This window comes from Canis lupus, chromosome 20 (assembly GCF_048164855.1).
Source record: "Canis lupus baileyi chromosome 20, mCanLup2.hap1, whole genome shotgun sequence".
Classification (NCBI taxonomy): Eukaryota; Metazoa; Chordata; class Mammalia; order Carnivora; family Canidae; genus Canis; species Canis lupus.
Genome location: NC_132857.1, coordinates 43,604,782 through 43,623,795, shown reverse-complemented (window position 1 = coordinate 43,623,795; position 19,014 = coordinate 43,604,782). Strand labels below are relative to the sequence as shown.

Here is a 19,014-nt window from a genome sequence, read left to right as displayed (position 1 = left end):
CAGGAACATTGTTGAAAAAAAGAAAAGATCTAAGTAATTGGAAAACATCCCATGTTCATGGAATAGAAGACTTAAGATGCTGATACTCCAAATTAATCTACAGATTCATTGCAATTCCCATCAGAATCCCAGCTGACTTCTTTGTGGAAACTGATAAGCTGATATAAAATTCATATAAAATTGCAAAGGACCCAGGATAGCCAAAACAATCTGGATAATGATCAAAGTTGGGAGGACTCACATATCCCAGTTTTGAACTTTATCAATACAGTGTGGCACTGGCACAGGATAGACATAGTAAAAGAATAACATTCAGAAATAAACCTAGGGGATCCCTGGGTGGCTCAGCGATTTAGTGCCTGCTTTCAGCCCAGGGTGTGATCCTGGAGACCCGGGATTGAGTCCCATGTCAGGCTCCCTGCATAGAGCCTGCTTCTCCTTCTGCCTGTGTATCTGCCTCTCTCTCTGTCTACCATGAATAAATAAATAAATCTTAAAAAAAAAAAAAAGAAATAAACCTAGACATCTACAATCATCTGATTGTTTTTTAAAAGATTTTATTTATTTATTCATGAGAGACATAGAGAGAGAGAGAGAGAGAGGCAGAGACACAGGCAGAGGGAGAAGAGGCTCCCAGCATACTGGGAGCCCGATGTGGGACTCAACCCGGGGTCTCCAGGATCAGGCCCTGGGCTGAAGGTGGTGCTAAATAGCTGAGCCACCCGGGCTGCCCAACCATGTTTTTAAAAAAGATTTTATTTATTTACTTGAGAGAAAAGATTAAAAAAAAAATCTTTACTTATGCATGAGAGATAGAGAGAGAGAGGCAGAGACAGGCAGAGGGAGAAGCAGGTCCCATGCAGGGAGCCCGATGTGGGGTGGGACTCGATCCCAGGACTCAAGGATCACGCCCTGAGCGAAAGGCAGATGCCCAACTGCTGAGCCACCCAGGTGTCCCGAGAAGAGTCTTTTCAACAAATTGTGCTGGGGCAACTAGACAGCCATGTGCAAAAGACTGTAGTTAGGTGTAGTCTCATACCATATAAAAAAATTTAAAAATGGATCAAAGATTTAAATGTCAGAGCTAAAACTATAAAATTTTTAGAATATATAGATGTGAATCTTTGTGATCCTGGAGTTGGTAATTAATTATTTGATATGACACCAGAAGCATGAGCAACAAAAAATAGATAAACTGAACTTCATCAAAGTTTTTTTTTTTTTTTAAAGATTTTATTTATTCATGATAATCACAGAGAGAGAGAGAGAGAGAGAGAGGCAGAGACACAGGCAGAGGGAGAAGCAGGCTCCATGCACCGGGAGCCCGATGTGGGATTCGATCCCGGGTCTCCAGGATCGCGCCCTGGGCCAAAGGCAGGCGCCAAACCGCTGCGCCACCCAGGGATCCCAACTTCATCAAAGTTAAATACTTTTGTACTTGAAAGGACTGCATCAATAAAGTGAAAAGACAATCCATAAAGTGGAAGAAAATATCTGCAAGTCATACATCTCCTAAGGGACTTTTATCAGAAAACAGGAAGAACTCTTTCAACTCAATAATAAAAATACACATAACCCAATTATATTGGGCAAAGGATCTGAATAGTCATTTTCCAAGGAAAATATACAAATGACTAATTAGCACATGAAAAGATATTCAATATCTTAGTCATCAGGGAAATCAAAATAAAAAATCACGAGACATTACTAGAATGGCTATAATAAGTCAAATAATCAACAAGTGTTGGCAAGAATGTGGAGAAATTAAATCACTCAAGCATTGCTTATGGGAATTTAAAGTGGTGTGGCTGCTTTGGAAAAGTCTGGCAGTTCCTCAAATGATTAAACAGAGTCACCATGTGATTCAGTGATTCCACGCCTCAGTAGAGACCCGAGAAAAATGTAAATATATGCCCACACAAAAGCTTACAAACTAATGTTTATAGCAGTACTGTGTGGAACCAACCCAAATGTCCTTTAATTGACAAATGTATAAGCTTGATATAGTAGATCCATACAATGGAATATGAATATTATTCATCTATAAATATTATTCATCCATCTTATTGTATGGGTATAGGAGATCCATACAATGGAATATGAATATATTCATCCAGTGAACTGCTGATATATGCTAACATAGGAAGACTTAAAAACATTATGCTGAGTGAAAGCTTGTCACAGAAGACTACCTATAATTCTCTCCATATGAAATGTCCATAACAGAGAAACCTATAGACAGAAAGGAGATCAGTGGCTGGGAAATGATGATGGTAGTGGAATCAGCGGGTAACAGCTAAAGGGTATAGTTTCTTTCCTTTTGATTTTCAGCAGTATATTCACATTAAAACATTTAATTGTGGTGAAATACACATAGCTTACAATTTAACATTTTAACTATGTCAATGTAGATCAGTGTCATTAAGTATATTCACATTACTGTACAATCATTACCACCATCCATCTCCGGAAGTCTTTTCATCTTGCCAAACTGAAACTGTATGCAGTAAATTCCAGCTCTCCACTCCTTTGCTCAGCCCGTGGCAACCACCATTCTACTTGGTATCTATGAATATGACTATTCTAGGTACCTCATATAAGTGGAATCACACAATGCTTGTCTTTTTTAACTGGCTTATTTCGTATAGCATACTGTCTTTTGTTTGTTTGTTTGTTTGTTTGTTTTAGCATATTATCTTTAAGATTCATCCATGATGCAGCATGTCTGAATTTCCTTCCTTTTAAGGGTGAATAATATTCCATAGTACGTGTACTCTACATTTTGTTTACTCATTGATCTGCTGATGGACACTTGCTTTTTTCCCCCACCTCAGGGTTTCTTTCTGAAGAGATGAAATGTTCTAAAATTGACTGTGGTGACGGCTACATATCTGTGAATATGCTAAAAACTATACTTTGAGTAGATGAATTGTATAGTAGGAGATTTTTTTATGTCAGTAACACTGCTGCAAACAAGAAAAATAAGGAAATGGCAGAATGGACAAAAATGGTGTATATATACATAAAAGGTATTCACAAAGAAGTTCTATCATGTGAAGTTGCCCACAAAAAGGTTGATGACTTAAGAATACAGCATGGGAAATTCTCAACAAAAGTGTTATTGCCATCATCTTTTCTTTATGGTTCTGCAAATATTATGTTTACTGTTTCAAACTTGATAGTTAAGAAAGCTTCCTGAACTTATAACACTATTTAGTATGCATGGCCGTGTTCCCTGAAGATATAATCAACATAATCTACTTGTGGACTGTAATAGTCTGGGTAAGACATATTTAATTCTTCTGAATTAAAAAGACTAAAGCAGTTAACACAGAAGAAACACTTTAAAACCCACCGGTTCCAATGTCTGATTTACCAGTGCCAATTAAGCAAATTTCCTTAGGATTTTTTTTTTTTAAAGTAGGCTTAATGCCCAACACAAGGTTTGAACTCATGACCCCGAGATTAAGACTTGTGCACTCTAATGACTGAGCCAGGCAGATGCACTCCTATAAATTTAAACCAAACTTAATAATCAGCCTAGCAGAGAAACAGGAAATTCATAGTTTAAAATATGGTACCTGGGTGGCACAGTTGGTTTTGGTTCAGGTAGTGATCGCAAGGGTCCTGGGTCTGAGCAGGTGTCAGGCTCCGTGCTTATTGGGGAGTCTGATGGATGGAATTTCTCTCTTCCTTTCTCTGCACCTCCCACTCATGCTCTCTCTCTTTCTCTAAAAATATATAAATGGGATGCCTGGGTGGCTCAGCGGTTGAGCCTCTGCCTGTTTTCTGCATAAAGACTTTATATCTATTTTGTTGGAGTTACTTTCAGGCAACTACTTTTTAAAAAGCCTTTAAAAACTAAATTAAAAAAAAATCACTTACTCATTTTCAGGGCACCTGGGTGGCTCAGTTGGTGAAGTATCTGCCTTTGGCTTAGGTTATGATCTCTGGGTCCTGGTCCTACCTACCTCCTACTATGCTCTCTAATAAATAAATATCTTCAAAAAGATTCTTTAATAAGTTTCAAAATCAATTATTGTGAGTCTACTTTTATGCCACTGTTAAATGCTCTGTGGTATTTATTTTTCCTTAAAAATATTTATTTATTTATTTATGAATACTTGATTTTAAAGATTTGTTAGTTTTGCATCTTTTCTCTTCATTTTATTTTTATATTTTCTGTTAAAGATTTATTTATTTGAAAGAGAGAAAGAGAAAAAAATGGGGGTGGGGAGGGGCAAAGGGAGAGAAAGAATTTCCACCAGACAATCTGCTGAGTGCAGAGCCCATGTGGTGCTTGATCTCACAACCCTGAGATTATGACCTGAGCTGAAATTAAGAGCTGGACACTCCACTGAGTGTTGGTTATTTTACTTTATTTTATTATTTTATTTTATTTTATTATTTTGAGTGTTGGTTTTATTTTATTTTATTTTGAGTGTTGGTTTTAAATAAAACTAGTCTTTGCTCAAACTTTTAGAAAAGGAGATCAAGATAAATTTTTTTTTACAGCCCTATGGAGGTATAACTGGTAGAAAATTCACTGCACACAATGTGTATTATCTGATGAGTTCTGACATATGTATATACCGTGAAACCATCATTAGCTCCCAAAATTGGCTTATTTCCCATTGTAGTATCTCCTTCCTTTCTCCCCCAACTCCCCCTTACCATACCCTGACCAAATACTGATTTGCTTTCTGTCACCAGAGAGATTAGGCTGCATTTTCTAGAGTTTTCTATAAAAGGAATCATATGGTATATACCTTTGCCTAATTTTTCTTCACTCAGGATAATTACGAGATTCATCCATTTTGTTGTATATATCAATAGTTCATTCTTTTTACTAAGTAATATGCCATTAATGAATATAATGCAAATTGTTTATCCATTCAGTTGTTGCTGAATATTTGGGTTGGTTCCAGTTTTTGTTTCCCTTGGTTAAATACCTAGAAGTGGAATAGTTGGGTCACATCGCAGGTGCAAGCTTTGTAAACAAATTGTTTCCCAAGGTGTGTTTTCATTTTAACTGAGGTTTGAGAATTCTTGATACATTCTCTACAGGTCGTTTCTAAGATATTTGATTTTTGAGCCAGTATACTACTTGAATTTTAATTTTTATTCTTTGGTACAGGGCCAATTTCCACCAGATATAGTCTTCTTTCTGTTTGAAAGACTTCCTGTCATATTCCTTGCAGTGCAGGTCAGCTGGTGATTAATTCTGTTTTTGTACATTTGAAATAGTCTTTGTTTCTGAACATTATGTTTACTGGTACAAAATTCTAGATTTTTTCTTTCATTACTTCAAATAAAGATGTCGTGGCACTGTCTTCCAGCTTGTTTCTAGCAAGAAGCATGCTGCCATTCTTACCTTTGTTCTTCTATATGTACTATCTTTCTTCCTTCCTCCGGCTACTTTTATGATTTTCTCTTTATTACTTTTCTAGAAGTTTTTTTTCTTCATGCTTCTTTTGCTTGGAGATTGTTGAATTTTTGAAACTGTGGGTTTATTATTTTTATCAAATTAAAAAAACTTTATCCATTATTTACTCAAAAAATTTTTTTTGTTCTCTCCTTTTCTCTTTTGAGGATGCCAATTACACATATATTAGGTCCCCTGAAGCGGACTGACGTGCTCTTCATTTTTAACTCTTGTCTTTTTTTTTTTCTCTGAATTTTATATTGACATTGTTTCATAATCAGTTTCAATTAACTGATTTTTCTCCTCATTATTGCCTTAGTTCCCTATTTCTTTTCATATATGGTAACTTTTGATTGAATGACAGGCACTGTAAATTTAACCTTGTTGACTGCTGGATATTCTTTTATTTTTTAGCAATATTTTTGAGCTTTGTCTTGGGTCACAGTTATCTAGAAACAACTAATCCTTTTGAGTCCTTTTCTTTAGGCATGACCAGAGCAGCCTTTAATCTAGGGCTAATGTTCCCCCACTACTGAGATAATGTCCTTTCAGGTCCTCGGCTTGATGCTTCATATATTATGAGATTTTGACAGTCTGGCTGCTAGGAATATAAACTATTCTAGTCCTTTGTGAGTTCCAAGGATTGTCCAGCCTTTGCTGGCCTCGTATGGTTTTTGCACATACAAGCACCAGGCAGAAATCAACCAGACTCACTCAAAATGGTCCCTCTGTAGATCTCCACAGCTTCTTCTTGGTAGCCTCTTCTCTTCAGCACTCTGTCCTGTAAATTCCAGCCACCTTGGCTTCCTTGCACTCCTAACCTCATCTCCTTAATTTAGAGGGAGGCTCTGCTTGGGGCCCTCTCCCTGAATGGTGGCTTGGAAACTTTCTCTAGGCAGCAAGCTGGGGCATTGATGATACTCATTTTATTTTCTTCTCACAGGGTTTACTGTCCTTCACTGTCTTAAGAAAGCTTGTTTCATAAATTTTTCTGGTTTATAAGTTAAGGTAGGAGAATAAATCCAGTCCCTAATACCCAATCTTGGCTAGAAATGGAAGACAAAGAGGATGCAGGTTTTTCAGATCCTTTTATCAACTTGCCTCATATTGTTCCCAATACCAGTAAGTAAAATACAAAGTCAGCACACTCCAAAGCCACAGGAATTATTCACAAAATAAAGTACATGGGATATGCCATAGGGGCGCTTTCAAGACAAACCTCTTTTGTCTCCTAAACACTTAGCATATCTCAGGGGATGCATGTTATCTAGGTTACCTATGGCCTGGAGAAATACCAAATAAAATGGAAAGCCATTCAAAATCTTAGGCTATGCAGAATGTCACTGTGGATATTTAGAAAAAATTTTGGAAAAGCTTAAAATGTACATAGTGAAAAAAGTAGTGAAAATCTAATGATTCAAAAAGTAGGCAGGGAAAATTAAGAGATTTACTTTTCCCCTAATGTCTAAAAAATATACCTTTTAATCTGAATTTTTCCTTTATGTGTTCTTTCCTTTCTATCTTTCAAAAAAGTAGTATCTATTTTTGAATAAATACTCTGGACCCTTTATACACAGACTTTATGAACTGTCTAAACTTATTATTTCCTTCTCAGAGTTTTCTCATCTACACATATGGTCTGGAAGGTTGCAAATGATCTCTTCTTGTTATATCCATTGTCTTTGCCCTTTTAATAAAGGTTTTCATGCTCCCCAGCAACACCTGACTGTTAATCTTTGAAATCTCCTTGTATGTTGGCTTCTCTTTCCTTCTTTTCCTCTGTGATAAGCCTTCATTTCAGACCATTTCCTGCTGGTATTTTTTGCAATGAATCATCTAATACAGGTACTGGAAAAGTATGGCCACCAGGCCAGTTATGACCTAATGTCTGCTTCTGAATAGCCCATAAGCCAAGAATGTCTTTTTTTTTTCCCTAAGAATGGTTTTTATTGATAAACATTTGCAATCAATTTGATGATAAAGAACACGTACTTTAGCCCCAATGAGATGAAATGTTATCTCCCTATCTAAAGTAATTCTATTCTTCTCTGTTTATTAGGACTGTATTAAAAAAAACTGTGCTCTATTATTGAATTTTGTCAAAAAAGTTCCTTTGGAAATTTATTTATTTATTTAAAAGATTTACTTATTTATTTGAAGGGGTTGTGTGTGCATGATAACATGTGAACACACAAGCAGGGGAAGGGAGACAAGCAGACTCCCTGCTAAGTGGGGAGCCTGATGTGGGGCTTGATCCTAGGACCTTGAAATCATGACCAGAGCTGAAATCAAGAGTCGAATGCTCAAGCTACTGAGCCACCCAGGTACTGCTGGAAATTTATTTTCTCTTTTATTACATAAACACCTAAAACAGTACCCACAATTTTGTATTTCTGTGTTTAAAACCTAGGGTATTTTCTTTCTGGCCTGTTATAGAAAAGTCTGTTTGCCCTAGATCTAGTAGGTATTTTTAAGTAAATGATATCCAAATAATAATCACACTCATCTCCAATCTTGGCATTCTATTGTTGCTAGTGAAACATTTTCCATCAGGATATTTGAAATTTTTCTTTAACACTCACAATATCACCACATATTTATATCTTCTTTCAAAGGGCCTCCTAAATGTGTCCCCTTCCTATTGCCACCACCACAGGCAAGGATTCTGCTACTTGATCTTGTGGTTTCTGCTCAATTAAAATGTATCTTGATGACTGTTACTGACCTAATTAAAAAACACAAAACCAGACACTTTATCACATCAATTTCATACTTCAGAAACCACAGTTATTTGCTATTATTAAAAGTCTAAAACACAAATTCCTTAGCCTGACCTCTTACAAGTTGGTTTCCCTCCATTATAACCTGAAAGGACAAATTCAACTACTCTGTAGAAAGACGTTCAAAACTAACACTTAATGAAAAAAGCAAGCTGTAGAATAAAACATTTATATAAATAATTCCATATATGCAAAAAAATTCACAGTTGACAACAAAAACACTCCTAATCTCTTTACCTCAAAAACAAAAACAGTGATGCTCTTTCCAAACTGCAAGTGTTTCACGTATCTACTTAAAAGCAGTAAAAGGGGATCCCTGGGTGGCCCAGCGGTTTAGCGCCTGCCTTTGGCCCAGGGTGTGATCCTGGAGTCCCGGGATCGAGTCCCATGTGAGGCTCCCTGCATGGAGCCTGCTTCTCCCTCTGCCTGTGTCTCTGCCTCTCTCTCTCTCTGTGTCCCTGATGAATAAATAAATAAAATCTTAAAAAAAAAAAAAAAAAAAAGCAGTAAAAGTATTAGAAAAGTACATCCAAAGTCTAAACTGGGATTATTTTGGTGAATAGTAACTGCTTTGCACCAAGGGCCATGGGCCAGGCAGAAGTTTAGAATTGTACTCCATGTATTTTTATATGGTTTAATCTTTAAACCAGAGCTGATGAATAACACAATTAAAAACACAGAAAATACAATGTTTAAAATATTTAATTCCTAACAAAGTTTACATATTATGTATACACTGAGAAATGACTTGAGAAGTGCACTAAAATTTAACAGTAATTATATCTGGTGAGACTTAGAGTTGATTTGCTTTTTCATGTTCATTTATATTTTTAATTGTTAATATTTTCAGATTTTCTACAATGACAATGTATCATATGTATAATGAGAGATAGAGAAAAGACTGTTTTAAAGACAAAACATAGATTGAGGGAGAGCCACAAGTATGACCATATTTGTATTACTTATGTATAGAATAAAGGGATTTTTGCATGAAAGGTCACTGCTCATCCCACGTAATTCTTTATGTACCTATTATATACTATTATTTTAATGTAAAATACTACTACTATCAGTCATTTTGGTGAATTCACAAAAAATGAAATAGCTATAGCATCTTCTTCCCTTCCTATTCAGTATCGTTTTTGTCAATAAAACTTAATTTACTAATGAATTTGCTGATAAATTCATGCCTATAAAAATAATAAGCTTTTATACTCAGTGAAGAGGAAATGAATGTTATGGAAAGGCAATGTTTTTAGCTCCAAATGTCATTTCCTTATTACATTTTATTTCTCTAGGCTAGGTGTTAACTTCCTTATTAGTAACAACAAAAGCAAAACTTCCCTGAAAGATATGGATCAGATTGACACTTTGTTATTGACAATCATTTCAAAGGATGGCTGAGGCAAATGAAAAAATTAAAATGCAAAATCAGAAGTTTAGGAGAAATAAAATGAATGCAAGACAGATTCCAGAAGTAGGACAAAGGGGATACCGCAGGAATAGTAGGATATAGAAATGGGGAAAAACATACTGTGGGGAGGAAAAAAGGAAAAAGACTTAAAAGGTTTTCTTTTTCATCATTTCATAAAGATACTGTGAAGCATTTTTTAGCAAGTTCTGAAAGATAGAGGTTACAGTCTCTTCAAGTTTCTCTCTCTGTAGGTTAGCCCTTTGAGATGACAGATAAAAAACAAAGGTATGTATTTTCCTTTTGAGTTTCAAGATAAAAATGAGAAATGAAAGGTAAAACAGGAGGAAAAAACCCCTACCAAAATGAGGGTATTTTGAAGATTTATCCAACTAGCTTGCCACTTTTGAAGACACTGCAGGAATGGAATTCATTTTCTCTCCATGCCAAAGATTGAGAGAAATCTCACAATTAGTTGTAAAACTAGTTTTTCTGACCACTATATGGCTTGCTGAAAGTGACAAGACACGTAACATGTATCAGGCTATGGCAAATCCTCAGAGTATACGTAACAACACAATTTAATCTAAACATAGAGTTGCCTCAGTGGTAACTGAAAAGCTGAGCTGAAAGTAAAAATAATAATTCAAATTCTATTTTTCTGCATAAGGAGCTTCTGCAAAAAAAAAGAAAAAAGAGGTTGCTAAGCAACTCAAGCTAAGTAAGACATTTCTCAAAACAAAATCTCACTTACTGTTCTTACAGAAATCTTATCTCCCTGTAATCTGGTAATGGAATGAAGCTCATCACAGTCCACTTAGTAAAAACATAAAGAATGTTTAGAGGGGGACCCTGTAAGCCCAGAGTTTAACATACACTTTCCATCTAAAACTGGGTATACTTGTTGGTATAGGCTAATTTATACAATTTTATCTTCAAACATTGGGTCCAGGATGAAGTTTGCAAAAAAACAGTGACAGACACAATACCTTTCTGGCAAATGTATAAAATATTACTGGGTTATGGCTACACACAGCTCAAGTCTATGGATAAAGATGAGAAGGGCTGGTTAAGTGTGTGAATGGGTCTTAACTCTTGTTGCCTGAAGAATCACCTAGAGGGCTTCAAAAAAATTATGCCAGTGAAATGAGAATGTGGAGAACTAGGGGTTATTACCAGTACTCTGAAGAGCCCTATAGGTGATTCTAACATGCTGGTAAGATTAGGAATAATGATTCCTAATATGTTAATAAGGTAGGGTACTAGAAATCAGAGTTGAAGAATTTAGGCTTTCAGGTTAAATTCTATGGTTAACTTTTTCCATGTTTCATAGTCTATATGTAAAATAAAAACAAAAGCACAATCTTATCCTTTTCAGGAGGACACTCTGAGGACAAGCTTCTAGAAATGTAAAATGTTTATAGACAAGAAAAAATTTTGGAAGAAAGGTTTTTTACCTGCATTTGTAAGGTTACTATAATAAAAACACCACTTTAGATGTAATGAATCTGAAGGTGAAGAAATGTTGACCAGGTAGGTAGGGCTCAAATGGTAATACGGTTATATACCATTTGGTTAGCAAAATGCTTAGTCTCTATACACATTTTGTTCTTTAATACTCTCATATTATCCCTTCCTTGTATGCATTTTGTATGATTTCTATTTGTTTTCTTATGTATACATTTAACTTCCCATAAAAAATTGTAGCTCCCTAGGGTAGCCTGGGTGGTTTGGCTGGTTTGGTGTCTGCCTTCAACTCAGGTCATGATCTCAGGGTCCTGGGATTGAGCCCCATACAGGTTTCTCCACGCAGTGGCTAGTCTGCTTCTCCCTGTCCTTCTGTGATTTCTCTGGTTTTCACTCTCTCTCAAATAAATAAATAAAATCTTAAAAAAACCTGTAGCTCCATAAGGACAAGGACTATTGTCCTATTCTTCTTCCATATCTAAATATATTTAAATATAAAATTCTTGCTTGATTGAGTCTCTGGCATTAGAGAGGAAAGCAAACTTTTTAGTGTTCTGAAAAACAAAGGCCATAAATCTATGGCAAATTTTATACTCGAACATCATACTTTACTAAGATTTAGTAGGCTTTATCAGTAGAAATGATTAAAACTCAATTAACAGTATGAACTCTATATTGCTACTGCATTCTGTATGCCTTTATGGTGCCTAACACAGTACTATGTATAAAATTCAGTTGGTTCTTGTTATTTCTGACTTCTAAAAGTCATATGAACACTGAATTAACAAATACTGAGCCATTGTCCACACAGGAAATACAGGGTTAATATACTGAGAGCCCCGGTCACAACATCCTCATCAACTGATCAACACATAACCTTGTTTTTATGTGTGTTTCTGTTTATTTTATTTAATATAGATTTCTTACAATAATTTTATCCAGTATTTCTTTATAATGAAACATTACTTGAGAAGGTTTTAGTATTTTCCTGATCCAGAGCACTTTGCCCATAAATCTCTTTGGTTTTTGGCCTCAGAATAATGCTGTGACTATGCTTTTTTATTGGTTGTCATCCCACAAAACCACAAATTTATCTGCCTTTCCATCTTTTTCATAGCTTAATCACAGACTTTAGATGTTACTTTAGCATTTTCTGGAGCGGTCTCACCTACAGATTGAATTTCTTTTTCCTTTTTCTGGATATGCCACATTGTTGATTCCTTAACGTTGAGCTGATGGCTAACAACAATATAGTTCATGCCAGAACATACATATTTATTCCATAAGACACATCACACAGACTTCAGTACTATGCTTGGGGCCATTGAGCATCAAAACCACCAAATAATAGCACAAAAAAGCCAAAACTATGGCACTAAATAGACTGAAAAATGTATTTACGATATGAAAACCGAAGTAAGGAGGAAGACTGTCAACCTGTTCAACCTCGGTGAGAATGTATTCACTGGGTGACTCAAATTTTTCATTGCCCTGTGCCTGTCCGCAAATAACTGAAAAAGCCTGCAAATACTATTTTGGGATCACAAATAAATTATAATAGGCCAAATTTGCAAATACGAATCCACAATGATGATCAACTGTACATATTTCTCTTTATGTGAGTTATTCTGAAGAGATAATGTAATACCTTTTTTCATTTCTCAGCTTAATGTTTGGTAAAAATGCAGGATTCAAATTCAGTGAGGTAAGTAGAGATTATTTTTTAAAAATCTACAAAATGGAGTGTCTTTTAAGAAGTCTTGGCTTGGCATACCAGAAAAGAACAAATATGTTCTGTTCACACAGAAAACACAAATAATTCAGAAAAGAAATGAACATTTTACCATATTTAGTTTACTTGAGAATAACACCCAAAAATATTTTCTGCTTCAAGGACAGACTCAGTAGAGCCTCCAGAATCTAACTCAAAGCCTTTTTAAAAACTTAGTTCTGGTAACTTCACTGCAGATTTGAAGCACTTACACTAATAACTGACAAAGAAAGAAAGTAAATGAAAATATCTCCAACATTCTTCAAAATTCTGTGGGGGCACAATGTAATTACCAATGCTCAGGATTATGGTTCTGAATCAGCAGTAAAAAGTTTTATTTTCAGTGTCCTCTACTCAAGAACACAGGCAAGTATAAGTTTTAGAATAATTTTCATATACAAACTCCAACACATGGAATTTCGCACACCAATCCTTTGAGGTATTCTTATTTTATGAATGAGAAAACCAAAGTGCAGAAAGACTAAGTAACTTGCCTAAAGTCACATAGGCTTGAAGTCAGGCTTTGTTTGATTCCAAAGCTCATCTTTCTAACCATATCATGCCCCCCATCAATTAACATCTAAAGGTACAAGATTCAGTTAACTAAAAAAGTAGCTAACTTAGATCACCTCATAACCTGATATCAAATCAGTTAGATTCCATGATGAAGAGCCTCAAGGAATATGGCATGCATTTGTACAATCCTCAGAAAATGGCAGAAGTTACAAGCACAGTGTCATAAAATAAAACAAACAAACGAAGCTACAGGAAAAAAAACTATAGATTGTAATACTAAATTTGAAAGATTAAATCTCTCATATTTCAAACATGATATGATTGTATATTTAAAAAATGCAAGATATAGACATTTCATATTTAAATTTATTTATAAATTCCATTTTGTGTCTGTGCTAATCACTCTTAATTGTGTCTCCATACCCATTATCTATGTTAGCATATGATTAGATGCAAGGAGGAAAGTGAGGAGGGATACAAACCAGGATGGAAACATGGGTTACCCAGCATGCGTATATATGGGGAATAATCTCATTCAAAGGGTCAAGGGAGAGAAAGTAGTTAGAACAAAAGAAAACTGCCTGTATGACATGATTTATGTAAAATTATGTTCATGAAGAAATAAGGAACAAACATACACAGAATGAGAATGTCTTAGACTAAATTTTACTAATCTGACATTAAAGAAAAAATGTAAGATAATATCTATTTCATTAGACTCTAACACCTAATTTCAATATATGCGTATTTTTTTATGTGTATATGTTTGGTCAGGATGTGAGAATACATATACTAGCATGTGAACACTGGTTACCTGGACGGGAGGGCAGAGCGGGGCGTGATGAATAGCTTTGTTTTTACACATTTTTGTAATGATTGTTTAACTTGTGTCAACAAGTATATTTTGTAATACAAAAAATGAAGAATTTAAAAAGTATATAGAGGCTACAGAAACAAAATAATAATATTAAAGCCAATAATTCTACATAAACGAGAATGAGTAACATGTATGTACCCATACATATGTGTAAGTTGGCCTTTACCATTAAAGAAGTGTGTTCATTCAGTATGCATTTACCAACCTTCTACCCTAGGCCCTGCTCTAGGTGCTGGAATATTCAGATAAACCTCTGCTCAGTGTGTAAACATAGTGCAATAAGTAAGATAAAATACAATTTATACAAACTAGTAAATCTAGATTTATGAAGGAATAGTCTCTATACTATTAGCCCTTGGACAGTAGTGATCTGATTAATAAATGCCATAAGTTGATCTTTAAGTTGGAAATCTGAAATATTATAACAATTTGCTTTATTATTGCCCAGAATCAGAAACAAAATTTTCTGTAAAGAATGCTGCTATATTTTGAAAAAGAACATTAGTCACCCAAAGGTATCCTCAATTAATTCCATAGGACTTGTATTCCTACCTAATAACTAGCATAAAAGGTATCAGAATACAAGTGGGACAGGATACACATCCTTGCTTTACCTGCAACCCATTCCATTTCTCACTTCAGTAATTCGTAGTTGGAAGAGATCAATGCTAGTTTGTTACACAGTAACCAACCACTATTGTCAAGTAACAGCTGGAGTATTTCAAATCTCCCTGACTCATTCAGGTCATAGCCCTAACCTGTGAATAATTCCCATAACTTTTCCTTGAGATTCAAGTTGGAGGGTAATCTCACTTCCCTTTTAATTCCTGGGCTTCGAAGTTATTCCTTCAGCCAAGGGTAGCTCTTCAAATTTTTATTTTCTTGCAGAAGCAGGCCCAAGAACTAAAAGTTGGTATGGTTCTTTCCAAGGTGTAGTTATTAGCACTTACTTGACAGCTTGCTTTTATTTATTTTACATTTTTTAACATTTAAATTCAATTTGTCAACATATAACACCCAGTGGTCATATCCCATCGAGTGCCCTCCTCAGTGCCCGTCACCCAGTTATCCTAAGCTCCCACCCAACCTCCCCCTTCTGCAACCCTTTGTTTCTCAGAGTTAGGAGTCTCATGGTTTGTCTTGCTCTCTAATTTTTCCCACTCAGTTCCCCTCCTTTCCCTTATAATCCCTTTCACTATTTCTTATATTCCACTTGACAGCTTTTAGATCCTGCTATCATACTTAACATTGAATGTAGGGGACAGTACAGAGCTATGGCTCTCACCTCTACACCCACTTCCAAGGTCAGCTCTCTTAAGAGTCAAGGAGACAAGATCGCTTCTGCTTCAAGGTACCCATAAATATAACAAACATGGGAAAATTTAAAGTCTAAGCCATTGTATATCGGTCCTTTTAGGCTTGACCTTCCTTTAAGAAAGCCCCTCTATCCAGCATCTAAGCCTATACAAGTTAACCGATAAAAATAGGTGTCTTTTGATTTTGAATGAGTCATTGTATTAATACCAACTTCTCTTAGCTTCTGCTCTATACTGGAATGATTTCTTTGGTAATTTTCCCTCAGATAAAAAGTTCGCTTTGGTTCAAAAAGCAGATAATCCAGTCATTTTCACACCATCCATTTCATCTGCTTTAGCACAGAATTTTGCTATTAACAGCTCTGAACCTGACCTGGTGTTACAGGCCCCAAATTTACATAAATTAGAAAAAGAGGCTCAGATTGGGAGCATCTCCCCCTTATTTAGAGATTTTAAATTTACACAACCAATGGAAAATTTAACACAGTATACATTTCTATTGTCACTGTGTAGCTGCTCCACCTCTGAAGAGTTGGGGCTCATTAGAATATAAAGTTTCAAAGTTGTCTATGATTCACAACCAACTTGCTGTTTAAAAAGCCTGGGCCTCTTTAATCAGTGACAGACACAGAGCCAGAAAGGCAAGGAAATAAGTGAGTCCTGTGTGCGTGTGTGACGACAAATAAAATGAGAACCAAGATGGAGGAAATATGTGAGTTCCTGTGTGTGTGTGCACATGTCTATTTGCTAACAAAGTAAGAGCCAAGTTTCCACTCTCCCAAGTATATTCAATGAAGCAAGTCTGTCAATCCCTTTCTCACCCCTAAATACCATCATCTGTAACCATAACCAGTGCCAACCTCTTATCAGCAATTAAAACATAGGTCCTCCTTCCTAAAAAGAGCAGTGCAGTCCCTCTGGCAACCTTACAAGGATATCATGAGAATAAATGAAAGGCTGTAATACTTTGAATTGAGTAACTTTAGTCCATTATTCAGAAAGGAAGATTATTATTTGTATCACATTTGGCTTATCAGAAGAGCTTCTGCTCTTCCAAGCAAAGGTAGTTAAAGAAGCAGATTCGTGACTTGCTTTTATTTTACATAGAACTACTATCATTTGCTTCTCCTATATACCTCCTTCCTCTTACTGATAATAAACGAGCTCCCTAGAGCCTAAAAAATTTTAGCAAGAAATTTTGTTTCTGAGGTCATATACAAGAAATACATTTTCCCTCAACTCCTATAAGAATCTTAAATATTAAATGCTCCAACTCCAAGGCCTATGGCCAACTATCACCCCTTCTGGCTAAGAGGAGAATGGCCTACCCTTAGGCACATGAGAGAAGATGTGACTTCTTTAGGTTACATATGAAATGTCTGACTTACACTGATTGTGTTAGAAAAACTATGAGAAAAGGAGACTCTATCCTATTTTTTCTATTCTATTTTAGATAATAATTTCAGGCCATGCCCCTTAATCAATGTTAAAATTAGCAACAGACCATAATCCTGATAAACAATGAGAAGCTATAGGATTAGGTTTCTTAGTTGTACTCACCTTAAATTATTTTGTTGGCCAGGTGGAATGACACTATAGTAAACTGGCATTCCGGTTGTTGGCATAGATCCTTGATTAGACTGATTAGGGAACATAACAGGCTGTTGATAAGTCTGATGGGCAATTCCTTGAGAACTCTGAGGCAGTGAAACCTAAAATTTGAAAGATTATTTAAAGTGAAAAAGGTTCTTCAAAACCGTGCAAATGATAATGTCTCTAACCTCTATCAACTTTTCCAGTATCAACATTTAGGAATAAGCTGAACTGCCAATAATCATGATACGTCAGCCACAGTACTACCATTTATTTCTGTTCTTTTCAGCCAGCTACTGTTTTTTGGCTGGCATTTATCAGTTGAACAATAGGCTTGATGCATTACATCATAAAAATAAAATATGACTTACATCCTTAAGTAAAAGTTTTAAGAAAGAAACAGTTTCCAAATAAGGATGATCATCTGATGTGGAAAGAGTAATATAATATACTTTGCCTCACACAGAGTGAAGTAAAACTCAGGTGGAGTGGTGAGATACACTGGACCAGAAAAGTATGAGTTCTGGAGCTTAAGATATCTAGAGGTGGTATTGGCTCTACCCTTTTGCTATCTATGTGACCTTAGGCAAATGACTAATCTAGTGGGAGACCCAACAGCTCCTTATGTGAAAAATGAGATCCTACTTCCATCTCATGGGAGGCATTATCTCCACTGTAATCTCTACTTGCAGGATCTACAACAGTAGACCTCTCAATTCTGTTTTCTATGAAACCACATGAACATAATGGTTTTTTTCAGGTCTCTGGCTTCTTAAGTTTCTTAAATAGAAACCACAGACATGAAGGGCTCTTCTGATATTGTAATGGGTCCTTAACTTATAAATGTGCCACTGTATTACAGGTGGATTATACTGATTTGGGTAAATAGGGCCAAGATAAAAGCTTCTGAAGGTTAGGATGATGATGATGATGATGATGATGATGATGATGATGATGATGTTAGCAATAGTAGTACAATAATAACAGTAGTAACAGCAATCTTAATGCAATTTAATATTATTGAGTAGTTATTTATTACGATGCATCAGGTTCTGTTCTAATCATATGTATGTTATAGTATTAAGACTTCCTAATAACCTTAAGAAGGTACTCTTATCACCCCTGTTTTATTTTTATTTTTATTTTTAAAGATTTTATTTATTTATTCATGAGAGACACACACAGCGAGAGAGGCAGAGACACAGGCAGAGGGAGAAGCAGGCTCCATGCAGGGAGCCCCATGCGGGACTCGATCCTGGGACTCCAGGATCACGCCCTGGGCCGAAGGTGGTGCTCAACCTCTGAGTCACCCAGGGATCCCCACCCCTGTTTTATAAATGGGGAAATTGAGGTTAAGTAACTTGCCCAAGGTTGTATAGCCAGTAAGCAAGTAAGTTCATATTTGAACCTATGCCTTCTGGTTCCAGAGCTTCAGCTCTTTAACCATTTCATGATTCTCTCTACTTGGCCTCCATGACTTACAAGGTGATTAACTTCTAATAAGTCTTGCCTATATAACATGTTTTTGAAATGCAAACTAGTCTTTTCAAAATGCACAGCAATCTCTTAATTACTTTCAATTGGCTCAATTATTGCAAAGAGAAAGTTACTGGTTTGATTTATCCAACTCTGTAAAACATATTTCAGTCTTTCTGTCTACCAAAGGAATGTAACATTCTAAGAGTATTATTTCTGATTGTATCTAAGTTAATATATATGCAAAGCAGATCCAGGGAAAATGACACAGTTTAATCTAGATGATTTAAGATATAGAACAAATCAAGAAAAAAAAGATATAGAACAAATCTTTAGCGGTAAAGAAAAACTGAAGGAGCAAGAGAGAGACAACAGTATTTGA

The 19,014-nt window shown here is 35.7% G+C and overlaps 1 protein-coding gene across 15 annotated transcripts in view; it reads right to left on the bottom strand.

Annotated features, from left to right (window-relative positions):
• R3HDM1 (R3H domain containing 1) overlaps window positions 1–19,014 on the bottom strand; it is a 129,334-nt gene that overhangs the window by 29,483 nt on the left and 80,837 nt on the right. For all 15 annotated transcript variants that reach the window (XM_072789008.1, XM_072789009.1, XM_072789013.1 and 12 more), the window contains one exon: window positions 17,124–17,275. In XM_072789008.1, the coding sequence (XP_072645109.1) occupies window positions 17,124–17,275 (152 nt within the window). The remainder of the gene's footprint in view (window positions 1–17,123; window positions 17,276–19,014) is intronic.